At 53.0% G+C, this 12,412-nt stretch overlaps 1 protein-coding gene across 1 annotated transcript in view; it reads right to left on the bottom strand.

Annotated features, from left to right (window-relative positions):
- Nucleotides 1–12,412, bottom strand: part of SNRNP200 (small nuclear ribonucleoprotein U5 subunit 200) — a 31,458-nt gene that overhangs the window by 8,217 nt on the left and 10,829 nt on the right. Inside the window, exons 15-34 of the mRNA XM_004369344.2 lie at nt 10,751–10,944; nt 10,439–10,562; nt 9,252–9,401; nt 8,888–8,998; nt 8,243–8,374; nt 7,890–8,078; nt 7,349–7,546; nt 6,798–6,950; nt 6,606–6,686; nt 6,249–6,332; nt 5,428–5,534; nt 4,895–5,013; nt 4,515–4,669; nt 4,219–4,408; nt 3,409–3,582; nt 1,903–2,063; nt 1,386–1,613; nt 932–1,123; nt 667–845; nt 224–375 (exon numbers count right to left, since the gene is read on the bottom strand). Of these exons, the coding sequence (XP_004369401.1) occupies nt 224–375; nt 667–845; nt 932–1,123; nt 1,386–1,613; nt 1,903–2,063; nt 3,409–3,582; nt 4,219–4,408; nt 4,515–4,669; nt 4,895–5,013; nt 5,428–5,534; nt 6,249–6,332; nt 6,606–6,686; nt 6,798–6,950; nt 7,349–7,546; nt 7,890–8,078; nt 8,243–8,374; nt 8,888–8,998; nt 9,252–9,401; nt 10,439–10,562; nt 10,751–10,944 (3,073 nt within the window). The remainder of the gene's footprint in view (nt 1–223; nt 376–666; nt 846–931; nt 1,124–1,385; nt 1,614–1,902; nt 2,064–3,408; nt 3,583–4,218; nt 4,409–4,514; nt 4,670–4,894; nt 5,014–5,427; nt 5,535–6,248; nt 6,333–6,605; nt 6,687–6,797; nt 6,951–7,348; nt 7,547–7,889; nt 8,079–8,242; nt 8,375–8,887; nt 8,999–9,251; nt 9,402–10,438; nt 10,563–10,750; nt 10,945–12,412) is intronic.

Here is a 12,412-nt window from a genome sequence, read left to right as displayed (position 1 = left end):
CCTGAGCTGTGTGCACGCGCGCGTTCACCTGAGCTGTGTGCACGCGCGCGTTCACCTGAGCTGTGTGCACGCGCGCGTTCACCTGAGCTGTGTGCGCACGCGCGTGTTCACCTCGGCTGTGTGCACGCGCGTGTTCACCTGAGCTGTGTGCACGCGCGTGTTCACCTGAGCTGTGTGCACGTGCGTGTTCACCTGAGCTGTGTGTGTGCACGCGCGTGTTCACCTGAGCTGAAGAGCTGCTCCACCAGGCGCCGCTCCATGGGGCTGAGCCCCTCGTGCAGATAGCCCACCCCGTTCAGCAGCGTCTCCTTGAGTGTGCTGTCGCTGAGTTTCTCCAGGTAGGGGATCAGGTCCTTCTCGGTGCAGTGCAGGAACCTAGGCAGCAGAAGCACTGACTCGCTTAGAGTGGTTCCAGTTTCTGGTAAACACCCTTTCAGATCACAGTCCCTCAGCCACTACAGTACTCAGATGGCAGCTGACCCCACCTTCACACAAACAAAACAATTCTCCGTCTGGAGCAAAGTTAGAACCCGAATCTCAAAGAGGACCCTTCTGGCGGGCCAACCTCACTCAACCCTGTCCCGATATCCACCCCCACAGGTAGGCCAGGTAAGAGGCTGTGGATGCAGCCTGGACGTCTTAACGCCCGGCTAGGCCTGGCCCCACCTTTGCCGCTGGATGTCCGCAGCGCAAGTGGTGAGGATGTCAATTGCCGTGAGGCGGGTCTGCTTGCGAGACGGAACAAAGACGATGACAGGCTTCTTGGGTGAGTGCTTGGTGATGGCGTGGTACACGGGCTTGGCCATGGACAGCAGGCGGGTCTGCGTATGGCTGATGTTGAAGCCCTGCACCCCAGAAGAAGAAAACAAAGGTTAGGGGACCCAGGTGACTGGCTACCTGAGGCGTGCGGAACGGTAAGGGCGGGTCCTACCTGGATGTGCAGCTCCAAGGGCACAGGGCGCACGTTAGGGTGGAAGTTGAAAGTGGAGGTGGCGCTGCAGCCCAGCCAGTGGGCCACGTCCTTGGCGTTGGAGAGTGAGGAGCTCAGCGCCACGATGCGAATGGGCCGCTCGATTTGGGAGGAGATGTAGCGCATGCGGGAGCAGATCACTTCCAAGACGGGCTGTGAAAGAGGAGGAGGGGCTCAGAGCAGGCGCAGGGTCCCTTCTCTGCCCTGGTCCCCTCAGTGCAGACCCCCACCTCCGCCCTGGTCCCCTCAGTGCAGGATCCCCTCTGCCCTGGTCCCCTCAGTGCAGGGTCCCCCTCTGCCCTGGTCCCCTCAGTGCAGACCCCCACCTCTGCCCTGGTCCCCTCAGTGCAGAGCACCCCCACTGCCTTGCTCTCCTCAGTGCAAGCTGGTCTGCACAGCAAGGTCAAGTCCATACCCCGTTTTCGCCCCCAATAAGGTGAACTTCATCCACCACAAAGAGGTTGATGTTCTGGACGTTCTTGCGTTGCTTCCACCGCCGCGAGAGGATGTCCCACTTCTCGGGGGTGCTGAGGATGATGTTGCCTTTGCCCAGGAGCTTCAGGTCTGTGCTGGTCTCCCCCGTCAGGAGCACCACCTTCTTGTTGAGCCTGTCCTGAAACTTCTCGTACCAGTCCATGTACACCTGGGGCGGGAAAGGAACAGCAGACAAGACAGGATCATGAGCCACTTGTTAGGAAGAAAGCTAAGAAGTCAAAGCGAGAGACACGCTGATCTGTAGATCTCTCGCTGCTTCATAATCCTGAAACGACCTTTAAGTGACGGCAGAGCTTCTCTCTGGCGTACAAACTGAGGCAACAGCCACGGGAAAGTCAACAGCTTTGCCCCAGCTAAGCCTACGAGTTTCACGGCTGAGAAAACCTGGATCTGGAATCACTGGTGAAACTTCCACGTGTTAATACCACGTCACACACCTGCTCTGCCAGTGCCTCCATGGGGGTGATGTAGACGCAGCGCCCCTCTGAGTTCTGCAGCAGCATCCTCAGGATGGCAAACTCCGCACAGATGGTCTTCCCGCTGCCCGTGGGGGCCCCCACAAACACGTTGTCATCGCTGTTGTACACTGTGTTAAACACTGAGAGCCCAGAGAAGCAGTGAGATCGAAGGCCGGGGGGAGGACTGGCGGCAAAGCCCCACAGCAGGACAGAGAAGCAGTGTGCATCAGAGGTGGGGGAGGGGAGAGACTGGGGGCCCGCCTGCTCAGCAGGACAGAGAAGCAGCAGACATCAGAGATTAGAGTGGGGAGACTGGAGGCCAGCCTGCTCATCTGGACAGAGAAGCAGTGGGCATGAGATGGGGGAGACTGAGGGCCAGCCTGCTCATCAGGACAGAGAAGCAGCGGGTATCAGAGAAGGGGAGAGGGAGACTGGGGGCCAGACCCTCATCAGAACAAGCTCCGGGAGAAAGCCAGAGCCTGGGTGTCCGTGAGTGGTGTGCAACTCGCATGACACCCCCGGCGGCCACTTCTCTCTCCCTTCTCATTGTCTACCCTCTCCCACGAAAGGGAGAAAAAGAGACCACGGTCAAGAGTCCAGGCCCCACAGAGACTTGCAGGGTGACAAGAGAAGCAAAGAAGCCAAGAGTCCTTTGCTGCTCTGCCAGGGTCCCAGGAACTAGGATGCAGAACAAAAGGTCACAAGCCTTTCTCTGCTTCTCCAACACTCTCCCGCGTTTCCTGGAAATAGTCTAGAATAGAAAGGTCTAAGCCCTGGCACCAGAGGGTTAAAATCCACGGTCTACTACCCTTTAGCAGAATCAACCGTGGGCACCTCTCTATGCCTCAGCTTCCTCATCTATAAAGGAAACCAAGCCAAGCCGCTGCCATGGAGCCTATCCTGACTGCGAGTGACCCTGCGGGACAGAGCAGAACTGCCTCCAAGGGTTTCCCAGGCTGCACATCTTTACGGAAGCAGACTGCCACATCTTTCTCCCACAGAGCAGCTAGTGGGTTTTAACCGCCTTTCGGTTAGTAGCCAAGCACTTAACCACAGCGCCACCGGGGCTCCTTATCTCTAAAATCGGACCCTCCGCAAAGTATCTCTAGCAGTCAGTCAAGGAGCGCCTCCAGCAAACGCTCTGAGAACGGGATGGGGAGAGGCCTCGATCACCTGCCTGCACACTCTGGTTCAACACCTAAGCTGCAGGCCAGCCACCTGAGCCTGAGGAACGACAGACAGCGCAGTGGCGACGCCTTGCTCTAGGGACCCTCCTCAGTGAAACGTGCAGAGTGGTGAAGCAAACCTACAGTATCGAGGGCTTCAAGAAGGGAGACCGCCCTGCTGCACCCACAGTCGGCTGTGCTGAGCTCTCGGGCCTGCCAGGCACCTGAGCAACCTACTTGCTGCTGCAGCGCGTCCCTGTCTCTGGGTGACCTGAAAAAGCCTCACAGGGAGTGGACCGCCAGGAATGGAAACACCTACCTTGCGTCTGAATGGGGTTGAAGAAGGGAAACTGATCCTGATAAAGGCTCTCAAAGGCGCTGTTTCTCAGGGCGGACACGGGCAAGGGCTGCAAGTCCAAAAGCTCGGTCGGAGGTGGGTACTTCTCCGGCAGGATCAGGTGCCGGAAAGAGACGGGCAGCTGGGTCTCACAAGCTGCCAGGAGAGAGACGGGAAGGTGGACACATTATGCTCTTCACCTAACAGGCCTCCAAAGCCCCTTCAAGAACGCCGGAAACCCCACGGAGCACACGGACTACTCTCTCCCCAACAGAGTCAGGCCCAGTACAAAGTGCAAGACCTTGTAATTCTCACAGACTCTAGACTTCCTGGAGTCACGGAGGGCGGATGAACCCCTGAAACTATTGCCCTGAAATAACCTTTAAACCTTAAACCAAAATCATTCCCTGAAATCTTCTTAAAACCAAACAATACTTCAGTTTAACTAGTAAGAAAACATCCGCCTTGAGCATTATGCTCTTTTAAGAACTATCTGGGATCAAATTGACAACAGCAACTAGAAAGATTAGACAGAAACCCTGGAGGGCAGTGAGTTTCTGTTAACGGGGCAGGACCGAGTCAGCAAAGGAGGGCGAGAACGGCCACACAACTTGAGGGATGTGATCAACGTCACTAAACGGTACACGGAGAAGCTGCTGAGCTGGTGGATGTTTTGCTGTGAATGTTCTCAACAACAACGTAAATCAAATTATATTAAAAAAAAAAACTGCAGACATTCTAATGACCGCCTTGGAGGAGCTGCTCCGGGGGCCCTGGGCAGGAGGCACTCACAGAGCCAGCGATCAGACACCACGCGGATGAAGTACTGGGGAGGCAGCGGTTCAAAGACAGGCACGAAGAACGTAATGAGGTGCTCGTCCTGGGCATACTTGGCCTTGAGCAGAAAGTATTCATGGTGCAGAATCACCTCACTGTCCACATCCTCCACCAGAATCCAGAAGGCCTCTGATGAGCCATGGACCTGCAGACAGAAGCCCAAGGAGACGGCTGTGAGCTGGCGAGGGATCGGCCCCTCCACGCCACCTCTTCTCAGGGTCAGCCTGAAACCTCTGCAAACAAAGCCTTGCCTTCTCGTCCCACTGGAAGTCTGGTGTGATGGTCAGCTCCACTTTCAGGGTGGAGCGCGTGATAGGCTGCAGATGGACCGACAACTCCAACTTGGGAAAGAGGTGGACGTATTTGTGGATGGTCTTCCCCATCTTCGGCATGCGGATAAGCTCGCCTGTGAGGAAATGCGTGCGCCTGACATACCTGCAAACTGGGCCACTGCGGGAAGTGGCCGATCCTACCATGCTCTCAGTGAAACCCGAGACTTCAAAGTCCCCAAACCAAGGCTTAGCCTGGGACTTCGGTAGGACGTCAGGGCACCAGGCACAGTGGCTGGGGAAGCAGGAGGCTTAAAGACCCCCAGGCTCTAAGGACAAGAAGGCTGACGGCTCCCACACACCTATCTCATTGTGGTTCAGGTCATACAGGCGCTCAAAGGGGAAATTCTTCTTCTCAATCTTTTTCACAACTTCCTCAGGGAGTTTCCGGAACTGGCGCAAAGGGCACATGGACTGCCACCTAGCCAGAAAGAGACAAAGGTGTCAGTCTCATCGGTAGGGCCTGTAACAAAACGCCCTCCTGTGACTTCAAGACATGAGCCATGACTACTCAAGACACGTCCTTCAAGACAGACATGCCACACGGGGCCGCGGCAGGCCCTGAGAGCCAGCGCCCGCCGCGCCTTCCAGCCCACCCAGAGGGCCTTCCCTGCCTGTCGGCTCCCACTCAGGCTCACGGCACATTCTGTGCACCAGGGCCAGAGAGCCAACACCTGCTGCGTCTTCCAGCACACCCAGAGGGCCTTCCCACCCTGTCGGCTCCCACTCAGGCTCACAGCACATTCTGTGCACCAGGGCCGGAGAGCCAAGGCCTTCCTTCCCAGCACGCGCCAGCCCAGGGATCCCAGCTCACGGTGACCAGCTTCCCGCTTACATGCGCTTGTCGATCATTTTGCAGAGGTTCAGGGTCTTGTCTGTAAGCTGTGCCCAACCTCGGTTCAGGACGATCTCAAAGATGGCGCGCATCAGGCGACCAGCCGACTGGGGAAACACGAAGCACTCCCTCCGTTAAGTCTCAATGATCACCGAAAACACAATAAAATTGTTCAAAAAAAAAAGTCTCAATTATCCCCAAACCTAATTAAGCTACTCCTCTGTATGCGGTATACATGCATACGGTTTAACGACCTCAAGCTCTAACGCTCCCCCTTTACCAACTCAAAAGCAAAACCCCTTCCATGATGACCTTTTTCCTCCTTCCTAACTGATGTTTGCTCACCGAGGAACGTTACAACAGCGCAGCTCAAGCCTACCGTACGTCTCACTCTAACGTTTCCTGCGGGGCTTTCAAGCTGCTGGCTCCTTAACATTCAGTATTCGAGGAAGAGCCAGGGTGCTAGTGACTCGCCGTCAGAGGTACAAAGGGTAGCTCTGCCGTTTCTGGATTTACGAGCCCTACAGCCACAGTGGGAAGTCACTTCTCTGCAGGCGTGCACATGCCGGCTTAGGGATCTCCCCGTCTGAGGGCCTCTGCAGCCTCGCCAGCCTTCTCTCTTAAGGCTTCCCCCTTTCCCACATGCTCAAGGTTAGTGAAGCAGAGAGGCTGCACCCTACGCTCCCCAGCCAGCCAGCTAGAGCAAAACTCAGCATACTTCCATCTCACCAGACGGGCCTACTGCCGCCAAGACGCACGCGGACCACCAGGAGTCGGGCCGTTCAGGCCCCTCCCGCGGCCTGGCACAACCGCGACCTCACCTGTGTGACGTACACCATGTCAGCCATCAGTGCAAAGCCCTCCAGCTTCAGCTGTGAGACGAAAGCCTGCAGGAGGACGTTGATCTGCAAAAACGAAGGCCAGCTCAGAAGGAAGCCAGGGACTTAACGATACGAGGAAGTGAATGACGTTTCCGCTTGGGGCACCAATGCCAGCTAAGATCTCGTATGAACTTTGACTTACAGACGTTAAATAACCGCTACCCCGTGTAAAAAGAACATACAACTAGGACGCAAAAACTGGGAGAACTGAGGTTAGCAAGCACAAACCCCAACTGAAGGTCCACCTTTTAGATCATGAGAACGACCTGGTCCTCATCCCAAGCCCAGAGGACTCACCTTTGCGCTGGGTTCCTCAATGCTCTCCTTTACGGGGATGGGCACCCTCTCCAGCAACTTCTGCAGCTCCAGCTTCTCCTCCTGCCACAGGGAGGAAAGAGGTCAGGGAAAAGCCAGGTGGCCAAGGAGAAACACCCTCAGTCCCTGTGCAGGGAGTACCAAGCCCAGCCCCACAATGCCTCTGAGGCTCACCTCTCTCACAGTGATGTTCTTGAACTCTGAGGACAGTGAGAAGACCCTGAAGAGCTCGATCTCACTCAGGGTGGGCTTCAGCAGCTGGTTGTAGGTCTGAACCGTGTCATTGGTGATATAGTAGTGGCTGGCGATACGGCCCAGTTCTGTCACCTGCAGGGAAGGCAGACTCGATCCAAAGCTGACCGTCAACAAGCTCCAGCCTCTAACTGTAGACAACGTGGACCCACGGAATGAACTCACAGCATCACGAGTGAGTGGCCCACGCAGAGGAAAGACGGCACAGTAACCGACTACAGGGAACGTCCGTCCACACGGGAGGAGGCACCATCTGGGGTTACTGTACCATTCTGGAAGGTCGTAGGTCCAAAGGGCACAATCCAATGCTGACCCATCTTTCTACTCTTCCAAGCAGTAAGGGATCAGAGGTGCTCAGATCAAACTGGAAGTTTTCTCCTGGGTCTACAACTTTTGCCGAGATCTTTGCCTCCAAACTCCCATCCCCTCCCCTGGAAGTTGCCTGTTTTCTGGTCATACTTGACCCCCCTTACCTGGAAGTTCCCTGTTTTCTTGTCATACTTGACCAGGTTGTTCTTATCCAGCATTAGGGCAGCCGTGTGAACCAGATCCAGGCGGCGCTGGTCCAGCAGGGGGTCCCCCTTGAGGTCATCGTGAGAGATGCCATAGAGGGCCGGGGAGCGGAGCATTCGGATATACAGGTAGGCGTAGCCTAGCCAGTTCACCGCGTCCTACGAGAAACAGCACAGGACTCCTGATGCCCAAATGAAAAGCTCCTGTGGGTCATTCAAAAAGCAATTCCCAACTACCAGGATATACACTCTACCATTTTCTCAAAGCTGGTCATACTTCATTACGAAGACAAAAAAAAAAGTCCTTTCTAAGATCTTGGTAACAAGGGAAACTATCAGCCACAGATCCAAGAATCTTCTGAGAGATAGCTGACAATGAAGAAGACGGGCGCAGGGACAGAGGACCTGGACGCTGGCTGGCCAACAGCACCCCAACAGGGACCCACCCCCCACCCTTGCCTTCTCTAGAAAAGGCAACGAGGCCCAAGAGCGGAGCTCCTACCTTCGCGTTCTGGACATTCCCCAGCACGATTTCTGCGTTGAGCATGTCGGGCAGCTTGGACACCATCTGACTCTCAATAGGAAGCTGCTGATTGAGCAGGGACAGGTAGTACTGCAGCTCTCCATGGGACGTGATGAGTATGCCCTCACCCTTGGTGTCGTACTGAGGTCTGCCAGCGCGTCCCAGCATCTGGGTCAGAGACAGCACACCAAGGCCTACGGCACAGAGCTTCTGGTTTCGGCTCAGGCCCCTACACTGTAAAGCCTGGCCTTGGCTTGGTTTTTCCTGCGTCTGCATTCCACGCACAGGACGCTCTCCCCCACTGAGGACGAACACCAAGGTGGGCTCTGTACCTGCAGAATGTCCAGTGCTCCCAGTTCCGTCCAGCGCCCCTTCTCTGGACTGTACACCTGGGTGCCTTTGATGATGACTGTATGTGCGGGGAGATTCACACCCCAAGCCAGAGTTGCTGTGGAAACCAGTACCTACAGAGGCAAAGCAAGGTACGAAGGGAAACACCATCACCATCAGAGGGTCATAGCTCAGGCTTCCCCAGGCAGCTGGCCTCAGAGCTTCTGGAAGGACGGAGGTGTTAGTACTTGTCAACCGGATACAATATGAAGTGGAAATGGTCCCTCATCTATTCAAGAATTACCATTTCAAGGTTTCAGAGACAGCTGAGAGTCCTAAGTGCAGCCCTATATTAATCACCTGAAGGTCGGCAGGCAATTAAACACACAGGCTCTCCTGAGGGCAAAGGCGTGAGTGGAGCTCTGCCGTCACCAGGGCCCCCCTTTGCTCTGCTCCTCAGACGCCTTCCTGAACGACTCATCTTCCCTCCCACACCCTGTCCACAGGTAGGAGACGTGGCACTGAGCTATGCTTAATGTACCACCACGGCCCTCCTGAGCCAGAGGCAAACATACGCCACCATCGGACACTTCAGGTCTTCTGTCGCCTCAGTCACCTGCTCCCCCAGAAGTTCTGTCTTTCCTCACCTGAATGTGTTTGTCGGCAAAAAGATCCTCTACGAGTGTTCGGTCAACTCTGGTCATGCCAGCATGGTGGATGGCAAAGCCATAGGGCAGAAGGTCCTTCAGCTCCAGGTTCTGCAGGCAGAAAAAGTAGTTAACGAGGGGGCTTTCCTGCAGGAACTCTCCCAGGGAGTAAGTAAATATCTTTGTATCAGAGCCAATAAAGTGAGACCCTGCCCTCTTACCTATCCCCCGTAACCACATTCACACAATCAATCTCACCCATACGAAACAACGGCACCATGGCATAGTTCTAAGGGAGTTGTCTCGGGCCTGGAATGAGCCGGTTACCTGGTGGGAGTAAGAACCTGGCCGTACCCCTCCTCACCTTGCACTGTTCAGCTTCTGTCCTGAGGACTTCCGTGGAGGCTGAGCCCTCTCTCAGAAACAGACCCAGAGTGTCCTTCTCTAGGCACATGTCCCGTATGGCCCTGGCCGTCTTTCCAGTCTCTTTCCGGGAGTGGACAAACACCAGTACCTAAGCAGAAATTAAAGTTCGCTCCAGTCAAGAGACAAGCTCCAACAGCCACTCTCACAGCCCCAGGGCACCACCCAGCAGGAAGCAAAGGCTGCACCATGAGGAGGCCAGAGGCCATGGTCTTGAAATGAGAATGAGACCGAGCTCAGAAGAAGCCTAGCAACAGGGCTGGCAAGACTCTGAAGAGAGAGCCCTGGAACTCTGAGACTATACTATGGCTGCAAACTCAGGAATCTCAATTAAGAATTTGTGTTCAGCCACCTGACAAAATTCTAAATCCAATGAAAAACGTGACTGCAAAATAACAGCTAAAATATTATATGAAATGGGTGCAGTCCTTTATCAAAGGACTTAGGAAATCAATCCTAGCATGAGACTGGTACCATTTTGTGGAAAATAAAAAGTCCTCCGAGTATTCAGCGCCAAGGAACGACTTCTATTTACATAAGCTCACGTGCTTCTTTTCAACAGATAAAAAGAAATACATAATCTGTCACTTTCCCTTGCTTTTCCTTAGTTAACCTGGTTAAATTCTGTGCTCAACTGAAGAAATTATATTAACTTCCTGGTAACATGTCTTCTTTCACTAGTTTTTATTTTTCATCTTTATTTTTAGTGTAAGACACCCCAAAAATTTTACATACGCTGTCATATAAGCAAAAGCATGAAGTTCTATAAACTCAATAATGTAGCTAGATAAATAATCTGAGCCCAGGGATTTCCTTTTCAGGAGCTTTTTAATTACAAACTCGGTTTCTTTAATGGTTACAGGACTAATTAGGTTATCTATTTCATCTTGGCTGAGTTTTGGTAGCTTGTGGTTATCTAGGAATTGGTCTATTTCTCCTAACTTGTCAATTTTATACTATTCTCTTGTTATCCTCTGAATGGCTGCAGGACATGTAATGATACATGTAATGATACTGAAGATTTGTGTTGTTTCTTCCCCTTTTTTATCTGTCAACCTTCCCTGATTATCAGTAAATCAAGAATTCAAAAGGACAGGGTTCAAAAACCACCAGGGACCATGAACACACCTGGTTTTTTCCAGCGTGCTCCATGATCTTCTCATAGACTATCTCATTCATGATCTGGAAACGCTTGATGGCCTTCTTCTCTGTGATGCCCACGTAAGTCTGCTCCAGAGGCACTGGGCGGAAGCTGCAAGTCCAGCAGTTAGACAAGTGAGGCTTCTGGCAGAACAGTTCCCACTGCCCCAGAAGCACCTATATCTGAGATTCACACATCAAAACCCAAAGGCCCTTGTAAAACCAATCCAACAGAGCTCCTTGGAAAGGTGAGGAGAACAGGAGGGCTACGCTAGTCTGACCTCCCCAGCGTTCTGACACCTGTTATCAAAGTAGAAGAGGCCCTTGGCAGGATCAACGCGCAGAAAGGTGGCCACGTCTTCATAGTTGGGGAGAGTGGCACTAAGGCCAATGAGTCGAACGTCTTCTTGAGTCATCTCAATGTTTCGGATGGCCCTGGCCACCAAAGCTTCCAAGACAGGACCTCTGTCATCGTGGAGAAGATGGATCTCATCCTAAAGAACAGGGAGGGCAGCAGATTGACCCTAGAACTACAGAAATTCCCAAGACTAGTGCCATTCTATGGGCATATAACCTCTTATGTCCAACAGAGAAGAGAGGGCATCCCGATCCAGGACTTGTGACACACCCGAAGGATGAAGACAGTATTCATCACGAAAAACTCAAGTCAGTAACCAGAAGCTTTTCTGCTCATGTGCAATGAAATACAACAGTTTACAGTAAAAAAATACGATACTTCAGGTAAATGAGTTCCCAACTATACTCAAAAGTAAATTTCTTTGCTAAAAACAAAGCTTCTGATTAGACCATACTTACTTTACAGCAAGTTGGAAACCCTGCTGGCGTAGTTGTTAAGAGTTCGGCTGCTAACCAAAAGGCTGGCAGTTCAAATCCACCAGGTGCTCCCTGGAAACCCTATGGGGCAGTTCTACTCTGTCCTGTAGGGTCGCTATGAGTCAGAATTGACCCAATAGCAACAGGTTTGGTTTGGTTTACATCAAGTCATCCTTACCAAGGACCCTTACCGAGGCAGTTATCCTTACCAAAAACAAAAGAGATCATGCATCAAATGACAAGTTCACGTGGTCTAGATCAGGGTTTCTTAAACTGCAGCATGCATAAAAACACTTTATTAAAAAAAAGCATAAAAGTGTTTTGTTAAAATGAAGACTATGTTTCAGCAGGTGTGGAGTGGGGCCTGAGATTCTGCATGTCTAACAAGCTCCCATTCGACGCTGCCACTGCTGGTCGGTGGGTCGGGCTCTGAGCAGCAAGACTCCAAAGCAGGGGCTAGCAAACTTTTTCTTAAGAGGCCATATAATCAGTATTTTATGCTTGTGAGTTACACAACCTCCACTGCAAAATATTCAGCTCTGCCGCAGCGACAGACAATACCTAAAGGAACGGCACAGCTGCGTCCCCAGAAACCAGCTTTACCCATAAGACAGGCGCCAGAGCACCAATCCCTGTTCGACAGCACTGGAGACAAGACGGGAGGTTCCCTGACGCCCTAAGTCAGGCACTCTCTGCCGGGTGCTCCTGCATCCAGGGCACACACAATCCTGACTCCTTCACTCTGAGAATGGAACTGTTATAAAGCCCTTTAATGTTCTGGAAAGACACAGTCAGCTTTCTGTTTACATTAATTTCAAAACATTTCAGACAGAAAATATATAGAACATGACAAACACCATGCACCTGCCGTGAACTTTCTCAATCACGCAGATTCTCATTTAACAGTAACAACAAAGCTCACACTGCTTGTCAGAACGAAGGTGAGCGACTATGGAGAAGCCCTGAAGAAACAGTCAGTGTTAACCCAGCACCCCCTCCGCCAGGACCGGCCTCCACGCCCTGTAAGCGCCCCCTCCTCCAGGTCCGGTCTCTACGCTCCGGAAGCGCCCCTCCTCCAGGTCCGGTCTCTACGCTCCGTAAGCGCCCCCTCCTCCAGGTCCGGTCTCT

This window comes from Trichechus manatus, unplaced genomic scaffold (assembly GCF_000243295.1).
Source record: "Trichechus manatus latirostris isolate Lorelei unplaced genomic scaffold, TriManLat1.0 scaffold00004, whole genome shotgun sequence".
Classification (NCBI taxonomy): domain Eukaryota; kingdom Metazoa; phylum Chordata; class Mammalia; order Sirenia; family Trichechidae; genus Trichechus; species Trichechus manatus.
The sequence above is the reverse complement of the archived record's forward strand: the minus strand, read 5'-3'. Positions and strand labels throughout refer to the sequence as shown.